At 37.8% G+C, this 10,217-nt stretch overlaps 1 protein-coding gene across 1 annotated transcript; it reads right to left on the bottom strand.

Moving 5' to 3' along the window:
- Positions 1–282: 282 nt before the first annotated feature.
- On the bottom strand, positions 283–6,569 carry LOC137128946 (TRPM8 channel-associated factor homolog). Its single transcript, XM_067507656.1, has 11 exons — positions 5,926–6,569; positions 5,361–5,583; positions 4,821–5,118; positions 3,910–4,205; positions 3,558–3,729; positions 3,294–3,388; positions 2,580–2,790; positions 1,991–2,227; positions 1,568–1,791; positions 1,327–1,440; positions 283–1,119 (listed from the first exon to the last, which is right to left on the bottom strand). Exons 1-11 carry the CDS (start codon positions 6,567–6,569, stop codon positions 877–879), a joined length of 2,757 nt encoding a protein of 918 aa, XP_067363757.1. The 3' UTR covers positions 283–876.
- Between the last annotated feature and the right edge of the window lie 3,648 nt (positions 6,570–10,217).

Genomic DNA, 10,217 nt, shown 5'->3' with positions numbered 1-10,217 from the left:
TTACAATTCTTTTCTCTCTTTTCTCACTGCACTGTTTCCTCTGTCAGTCCCGATCAGGAGCTGTTGTGCACATGCACAGGGTGCTGTAACTATAGGCATAAGCTGCGCACCACCAACAGACAATGTACTGTAATCATATGCCACCTAACTGTGAAAGTATATGGTATATGGACATTGTGTTTTTATTAGCAGAATTGATGTTACAATTTTCTGTTATTTTGTACGCTACATTTATTGTAAAAAAAAAAAATTCTAAAAAATCTCTACTGTAAAAAGTGGAGAAGTATTAGCTCAATCACATAGTGATAAAACAAAACCAAAATCAGAATAATTTTTACAGTTTTCTTTCATTTTAACAGCAGCACAGAACAGCAAAGTTGTTTGATTTGTCACTTTGACAGTGATTCACCAGTTCTCTATTCAACAAACTGAGGAACTGAAACAAGAAATTGAGGCACTGAAAGGTCAACACGATTGATTATTGGCATCTTTGCCAGTAACAGTTAAGACAATCATTACTTCAGAAAAATTGCAAACATATTATTAACCGGAATAGTTTAAATCGAGATTAACGTTTGACCAGGATCACTAAGAAGCGAAAACTCTTTGTTAGAGCTTTGTGGCTTGTTGCCTTGACTGGAGTCATCACAAAATACAATTAACTTTCTGTGGAGAGGTGCAGTGGGGGAGCCGATCAGAGAAAATCAACTATTTCTGCTTGGTTAGTTTTTATTATTTACTGTAAATTCTTAACTACAACTACCTGAGGGGCTAAGCAGAGAGTACTGATTCAAAATTTCATGTTAGCAGTAGATTAAGTTGCACACTGTAAATAAAATGCAGTTTCTGTATTTTAAATCCTCAGCAGTCTGATGTTCAGCCATACTGGACCATGGGGTGGTCAGTCCAGGGAGGCAGGTTGGAGAGTTTCTCCTCAGTGGATGCTTCAATGGGCCAACCCCAGGACTTAAGAAAGCTGCACAGGTTCATCCCCACAGTCTGAGAGAAAGTCTCAGCATACAGGTTCATCTTTCCTTTGTTGTCACTGGGAAAGTTGCTCATCTTATGGTAGGCAGCAAACACCTTCTTAAAGGCATCCCAACCAAACCTCTCCTGGAGCTGCATGGAGTCAGGAATAGATGGAAATGTGAAAAAAAGACAGCAAGTTTCTCTCGTCATTTTTTATCCAGCATTTGTGTGGTCTGGTGTATAATCAATAACACCTCACTGAGGCAAAAAGAGCTTTGTAGACTAGTTTGTCTGAAAAGTGACTCCAAGATGATCCAAGGTATTAAATACATAGTGTAATATTGAACATTTCTCTACCTGCATATATGTCTCAAGGGCCACCCACACATGCCAGTTGCTGAGGTTCCTTCCTCCCTTAACGTACTCTTCTACTCGTTTCTTCCGATTTGTTAAAGTCATATATGGATGAGCCTGCATTGATAATGATGAAATGAGATTATTGTGAAACCATACAATCCCAATGAAAAGCAAATAAAGGATTAAAAAAGACTTGTTTTCTTTCCCTTATGGTGTCAGAAATAAAACTGATTTACTCCACCTTTGCCCTGTTGATCCCCAGCACCTCTTCATGCACATACACTGACCACAGGTTGCATGTACACTCAGTGGTGTGAGGTGGGAACTCCCAGCAGCTTCTCTGTTGGTTGTGTCCCAGTTCATGGATGGGGCCCCACAGGCCTTTACTCTTGGCAATGTCAACACTGACCAGTTCAGCTGCTGTGGGTGTGTGTCCCATAATTGGATAACCAGAATGCATCCACCCTGGATGAAATATAAGAGCAGTTTGTATTGTGGATGAGTTCTGAGCCCACATTTGGTACATGAATACAAGTAAACCATTTAAAACAGGTAAAAAACATGTTTCACTTTAGCCTGTGCTCTTGCAGAAGGTCTTGCTGATTAAAGAGAAATGTTTTTTTTTGATGCATTGATATACAGTACAACAGCCAATTACACTTACCAGCTGAAATCTGCACATCAGTTACAATTCGTTCTTTGCGAGGAAAATTCTGTGGAATAGCAGCCAGGTCAGCAATGCTTCTCATGATGGCATCCCACAGTGCTCCCAACTCTTCAGGGCGATATAGACCACGAACAAATTCTGATGGTACAGTAATGATGATATTTTCAAACTCCAACTCTGCCCATGGAGCAGGAGCTGTGCGCAGTGAGGACCATTCAGCAGCTGTTGTCTCACCTGAAGGAAAAAACAGAAATTCACTTTTCACATTCACATCAAGCAAACAACATGTGTAAGAATGGAGCTGGCTCTAATAGTTGTTTCAGGTTCAGGAAGTGTTCATGGTTTTCCTTTTATTCCCCTTTTTTTCTAGAGTTGTCTGTGAAATCACTAGGATCACTAGGATTAGCTTTAGCAACACCAATTTACTAATACATTCCTACTCATAACATGCATCTAGCATCTAGTGACATTTGGACATATTAGAAACAACTGCTATCAAATACGACTCAGGTGTCTTTGTTCATACAAAATCTTCATTTAAAACATTCTGATCTGCGAACATAACATCACTATACCAGACACTTACCAGATTTATAATATGGTGCAGATACAGCCTTCTCCACTATGACCTCTACTCCCTTAACTTGTGTATTTGGTGGGGCCACCAGGTAGATAAGACCCCCCCAGAGGTTCCACACCTGCATCCTCTCTGAGGTTATGGGAAATTGCTCAGAAACATGCGGTGCTCTTTTCAGCTCATCAGCGTTCAGAATGTCTGTTTGACAGCCAATCTGGATCTGAGGATGACAGAGAATGTTTGACTGCTTTGAAGACCAGGACCATGAATTGCAAACTACTTATGTGCTTCACAAGTTTTTTCCAGGCAATTTTGGTTTCTTCCTACAGCTGAATTGTAAGTAAACAGTAAATGGTTGTCAGTCACAAGATGTGAACCTATGAAAGACTGGTTGACCCTGCCTCTTGCCCACTGACAACATAGGCTCCACCACCCCCTATCCTTCTCCCTTAACAGGTTAAGTGGTTTGGATAGTAAATAGATGGACATATTTTTTCTGCTGTATATGATTTCAGGTAAATGTCAGTGTAAATGGTTGTCAGTGTCTGTATGTGACCTTATGATACACTGGTGAAAATTCCAGGGTTCACTGCCTCTAGCTCATTTACAGCTAGGATAGGCTCCACCCCCCTGTGATCCTTAACAAGATAAGCAGTTTGAATAATGGATAGATAATTATTTCCTATGATATGATTTCAAAACCTTGACGTATTTGTAGATTACCATCCATCCTTTGTTGGTGATCTCTGCTGGTATGATCATGTAGGTCTTCATACCTGGAGACAGGTAGAGTCCTGTACTGATCCACTCACTCTTTGCTACACACACACACACACACACACACACACACACACACACACACACACACACATACACACACATATGAAATCTGTAGATAGCTGCACTGTAAAGGGACACAGATTGCTGCAGTACTGTAAACTATACTATAACATTCTCATGCATTTTTCTACAGCATTGTGGTCTGACCTGTATTAGCATTGATTCTGATCTTTTGATTATGGACAACTGGCCTCGGTGGATTATCCTTGATGAGGTAGGGCAGGAGAGCAACAGGATCTGGGCAAACCTTAAATACCTCTGTCCCCACACTGAGGAGTAGGTGGTCCATGGGATTCTTTACAAGGTTTTTCTCATTCACCTTGAAAAAATATACAATTATACAATTACACAACATAATCAAATAAAGAAAACAGAACAGAAACAAACATTGTAGCTGTGGCCTAAAAATCACATTTGTCATTAAAGCATTTGAACAACAAAATATTGACTCATAGAATTGGTTTAGGAAATCTCCGCTATTAACTGAATCACAGCTCACCTGTGGCATGCCCAACTTTAATATGTCAGTGAGAGTGGACAACACCAGTGAATAGGAGTACCAGTCATTAGCCTTCATTTGCAAGTACTTTGCACAGTATAAACCCAGTTTTTTGAGGCCTTCCTCCTCGGACTTTGTCAGTTTCTCTCCCTCGATTACATGACTAGCAGTGCGGCGTAGAAGGTGGCACAAGTGGTTGGCGTTGGTGGCCTGGTTGGGCACAGGTGCCTTGTATGAGCCACTTTTAATTGTCTTCCCCAGCAAGCTCAGGCCCATTTTGTTGAGGATCTTATTCCCTGTAGGTACAAAAAAATGACCTGATATTTGTTGCAAGATGTTAAGTTTTAGGGATAAGGGTGATTATTGTGTTAATGAACTAATATAACTATTCTGACTATATTACATGTCGTATTTCTCCATCTTTACCTTGGATGTCTTGTCTGATCATTTTCTTGACTGCTTGAGATTTTAATCTGGTTTCTATTTATTTCATCTGCCTGTGCAAGTTTTTCTAGCTGGTCTACTTTTTTGCATGTATATTAAGGAAGCAGTAGTAAATAACACTTTTCAGAATGGCCTCTGCCTCTCTGTGTTTGATTTAAAGATGATCCACATGGCTCATCTCACCTGTGGTGGACTGAGGTGGCCATATTCTAGGTTAATGATCCTATTCTGGCACTGGAAACATAGGCTTTAATGCACACAATCTGACATTCAGAAAACTGAGACATGATTTTCTCATACTCTGTGATTCAATAAAGCCTGTGTCTTTTTTTAGGAGAATATTAAGCCTGAATTGTTTCAGTCTGGGCTGGTTTAAGGTAATTACAAATTGGATTGTCAGAAGTACTACTTGTGTTGAGGTACTGTATAATATAATAGATGTAAATAAACAATACAGTGTTTCATACCTGGGAAATTTATCATTGGGTTTTGCCCCAAGTGTGTTTGTGCCCAATGCCACGCATGTCCACCAATCAGCAGGCCTCCTCCCTCTGCCACAAAGTCTTGGATTTCTTTCATATGTTCATCGCTGTATGCTGTACACACAAACACACTCAGGTCTTTCCTGAATTTTGTCTTAGCACAATTGAATCCTGACTCACTGAAGAGGTTAAATGCGCTGCTAAGCTTTGGGACAACACCAACAACCCCATTCCGGCCTTCATCCAACCAGCGTATGACGTTGTTCCAAAAAGGAGCCATTGTCTGTAATAAAGTTCAATTATCCAGGAAAGACAATTTATCAGTCACATAGTAATATTTTACAAATTTGATTAATTAGTGCTTCACACTAAATAATGTGGGGACCATAAAAAATCAGCAGAAATCTTGATGGCAAAAATGCTTTGTAAAATATATTAAAGTAACATAATTTAAACATTTACTTTACTGGATGAAGAACATTTTATTTACAGTATGTCTTAGTTTAAATAAAAGAAAGACCACACCTGTACTCTCAGAAGTACTTCATGTGAGATCACCACAACTCGTCCTTTCCCATAGTAGGCTCCTGCCAGAAAAGCCCGGCCATCCTTTGTGGTACCAATGGGGAAGGCTAGAGGACCATGGACCAGAATCTCAGAAGCCAGTAGCCCATTCTTACTCTTGAGTTTAAATTCTGGAATACCTTTCAATAAGAGCTCCAAGTCATCCTGAAAGTCCTTACCAACTCTGTATTAAATTAAAGAAGAAATTATATTTACCACCATGCAAAGTAAAGGTTATTAGTTATAGTATGAAACTAGTCATTAAATTATATTATTTACAGTATTCATTCATTTATTATTAAATTGTGAAAAACTTTTTTGTTAACTGGTTGTATTTCTCAGTGAAACAACTTAAAAACAGATATGAAACGCTACCAAAGCTATAGAATATAAACACTCATTAGTTCAGTGAAATGCATCTATCCAGGGCGACTCCAGAATGGTTGCGTTAAATTTGAGATTGGACTAATTTTCACAATAAAATAAAAATATTGCATATCGCAAATTGGGACATGTTTCTACTTACTTTAAAGTCATCCAGGAGAATGGGACCTGAGGGGAGACAGGCAGGTTTTCTACTTTGCCATAATTGTCAGAAAAGTAGATCCCTGCCACACCAGACACTTTATTTCCTGGAAATTTAAGATGTATGTTTTCTTTAGGGTGATGTGCAGCCCAGTTCCATGCCTGACCTCCTATCAGCACTCCTCCTCCAGCTTTCAGAAATGCCACCAGGTCCTTCGGGTCTTCACCCACACTGTAGGCATCTGTCACATACACACCAACGCCCAGGTTGTTACTGAAGGCCTCCACAACTTTAGTTTGGAAGCTGGATTTGGTGAGGTTATCAGAAACAACATGGAGATGTTTGTGGACCCCCACAGACATATTGTCAGATCCATCTCCCATCAGCCAGGTCAGAGCATTCTCTACCAGAGCAGGAAAGGTGGCGAGGTAGCACTCATGGCTCAGGACCACAATCCTTCCACGGCCATAGAGAGAGGCAGCCATCAGGACCTGGCCTTGGCTGTTTATTGCTAAAGGAAAGGGATGGTCTCCAGTCAGCAAAAGGTCACAGGGAACAGTTTCGCCACTGAAGTTCAGCTCTTTCAGTCCTTTCATCAGGGACATGTAGGCTTCATGATAGGGTTGGATGAGTTGGATCGCCATGTTTAACCCAATTGATGTGTTGAAGGTTGGACAAAGAGAACGAGGTGCTAAAACAGATGTGATTAATCAGATTTAAATGGTATTATCACACAAGTCACACAATTTATCATTTGAACCCAGTTTGAGGTTTGTTGTGTCAGTCAAGCTGGTAATAGAAAGAGAACTAATAATAATGAAATTCCCATTGATTGCTAATATGTTGAATATCAATAAAGTAATAGAAAAAAAATTTCTAAAAAGAAAATGCACTGTGAATGCTTCAACGCTAAAAGATTCTTTCAAGCAAAGCTGAAAAAAGCTGAACCGTTTTTAGTGAAAGGCTGAAATGTTTGCTTGAAAGCTGACCTGAAGCTAAACTATTTAAAAATAGGTAAAAGTTTAGCTTTTCCGATAATAACTGAATCGTTTAGAAAATAAGCAGAACAGAAGATTAACTGTTTTGTCTCGAGTAGATGTAGTGAAATAGTAGCATAAAAATCCTGGAAACTGTAGAAATGTAAAACCTGAGTGCAAAGTTGAAGTTATAAGCTACTATGATCATAGTACTAAAACTATTTACATCTTAATGCGGAGAAAGTTAGAGATTTTAACAATTTTCCAAGTAGGCTTCAATAGTTAAGTGCCATCAAACATACTTGAAAATTTAGAAGAAGTAATAATATTTATTATTATTAGTAGTATAATAAAGATTAGAATATTATTACTGTGAAAGCCATTCACAGTAGATAAGTGTCAGTGTACAACTGGCTCAGAGATTGAAACAAACAATACACAAATTGCCTTTTACCTTAAAGTTAGTTGGGTTGTCAGCACAATGCAGCAGCTTTCCAACAACAAAACCCACCAAGAGCTCAACCTGCTAAGTGAAGAGAAATAGAATAAAATGACAGAGATCAGAGCAGAACAGGATTTTGAAAGGAAGAAAAACTTGTGTCAGCAAATTTTTTTAAATTAAAATGTTATTACCAGAAAAATTACGAATGACTGAGTAATAATTTACCAAAACTGTGACACTACTGGTCATACTCATGACAATTATATATTATTGACTTTATGTCTGCTTTTACTGCCCTCATGCTAGTAATGTAAACAGGGTAGCAACATCCATCACAAAGGTTTGGTATAAAACAACTTAACATTTTAGGTCAATCTCAGTGTTTAAACAAACCCAAAAAAAGACCAACCAATTATTTTTATGCATCTTAATGCACTAGGACTTCCTATCTATCTATCTATCTATCTATCTATCTATCTATCTATCTATCTATCTATCTATCTATCTATCTATCTATCTATCTATCTATCTATCTATCTATCTATCTATCTATCTATCTATCTATCTATCTATCTATCTATCTATCTATCCATCCATCCATCCATCCATCAAACAATCAATATCTCTTTCTCTCCATTAAGATATTTTGTTTTTTATTTCCTTCAGTTTATAGTAGATTTATGTCTTTAAACCCATGTAAAATGTGCCTTTCAATATTATTTGAAAAGTATAACATTAAATTTAAAATTATTTTTTAGAAACATTGTACTTGTAATAAGTTATATACACCTGGTTATGATGTCCAAAATCTAAGCAAACCAAGCAAATTTAAGATTAGAATAGAACAAGATGTGCCTGAGTTAAATGTATAAAATGCCAGTTTTGGATATACATGGGATATACATGTATTGAACATCTAACATTTCGGTTTTAAACATACTGTAATTTAGTAGCCCATTGTACTGTTTCATTAACTTCATTGGAATTACTTTCATTATTAATAGATACGTTATATTTCCATGGAGTTAAACATTAGCCAATGATGAGACAGTTTTTCCGGTAACATGAGTTACACTTGAAATGAAGCAACACTTATGTTATTTATTTCAAACTAATATTGCTTAATAATGCTTAAATGAAGCAACACTTCTTTTAGTTATATATGAAATATAGTTTTTAGCAGAGGTTCCATGCCTGCATCATCACACACACGATCTGGGTAAGATTTATAGACCTCTTATCAAGTTTATGGTTGAGGAGATGAGACTGCGAGCGATTGAAAATAACGAAGCTTTTATTGGCAGGACTTAACGATAAACAGAAATCGCTCCTAACCAGAGGGTACAAAGAAATAGGCTAGAACAGACAAGACCAAGACAAACAATCCACAAGACCAGAACATGAGGGGAGTTCACTTAATAGGAAACAAAATGACAGTTCTTATTTCAAATAAAAGAAAGACCACACCTCTACTGTCAGAAGTACTTGATTGGAAATCACCACAACTTGTTCCCATACTAGGCTCCTGCCAGAAAAGCCCGGCTATCCTCTGTGGTACTAATGGGGAAGGCTAGAGGACCATTGACGAGAATCTCAGAAGCCAGTAGCCCATTCTTGCTCTTGAGTTTAAATTCTGGAATACCTTTCAATAAGAGCTCCAAGTCATCCTGAAAGTCCTTACCAACTAACTACCAACTTCTAACTACATCTACTCACTTCTAAGTTATGTTTGGTCGTCTCTCTGTCTCTCTCTCTCATTCTACTAACTGCCAGCCACACTTTTTTCATAAACCTGATTAGGACACATACTGCTACAGACACATCTGTTAAGACTGACATTAATTCACACATATAGCAAACATATTCTTAATCTCATAAAAACAACCTCAATTCTTTAAATACAGAGCAAGTCTTGACAGTGAGAAAACTGACTTAAGACACATGCTGCTACACACACTCACACATACACACACGCATACACAGCTATTTTATTAACTGTGGCCAGATAGAAAAGGCAATAAAAAATGCAATGTCAATCTTAACAAAGTGAGTGAAATACAGTCTTCTGTTTTGTAGGAGGTTTCTTTGGAATAAAGCTGATGCAGAAACTCAGTCTGACAGTCACTGTGTAGGGCAGATAACTGAGGCTGCACACAACAACAGGTTTGAAGACACATTGTACAGTACAGCCCATAATTTAGCGAGTGTTTATTGGTATGTTTGCCAGTAACCCATCTGTTAAGACTGACATTAATTCACACATATAGCAAACATATTCTTAATCTCATAAAAACAACCTGAATTCTTTAAATACAGAGCAAGTTTTGACAGTGAGAAAAACTGACTGCTGATTTACAAGGATTATTCAATGCTCTGTAGAATTACTGGAGTTAATATTCGCTGGATATAAAGTCATAAGGTGTTGAAGTTTCTAAAAAAATGATTCTGTGTAATAACTTTAATAACTATGCAAGATATGGCTGTATGTGTGACATATTGCCGATTCAGTGGAATAAGGAATACAACATTTTTAAATATATTATCAGTTTTCCTTACTATAGCGTGCTTCCTTCAGTAATCACTGTTTGGTTAATAAGTTACAATTTTCTGCATTTATTGCTCAGATGAGGATGTGATGTATTTATTATAAAACTATAGAGAACTACAATGTCCCCTCCTTTGTTGTTATTGAATGAACCTATGAATATTTTGAGAGATAACAGGAGTGTTAAGACCAAAAAATAAAACTTTACTGTGTGAGGTTTTGGTGTCAGATCAGCTGGAGCAGCTCATCTGCAGCCTCTCATCTTTTACAATTCTTTTCTCTCTTTTCTCACTGCACTGTTTCCTCTGTCAGTCCCGATCAGGAGCTG

Source organism: Channa argus, chromosome 6 (genome assembly GCF_033026475.1).
Source record: "Channa argus isolate prfri chromosome 6, Channa argus male v1.0, whole genome shotgun sequence".
Classification (NCBI taxonomy): Eukaryota; Metazoa; Chordata; class Actinopteri; order Anabantiformes; family Channidae; genus Channa; species Channa argus.
This window is presented reverse-complemented; position numbering and strand designations above follow the sequence as displayed.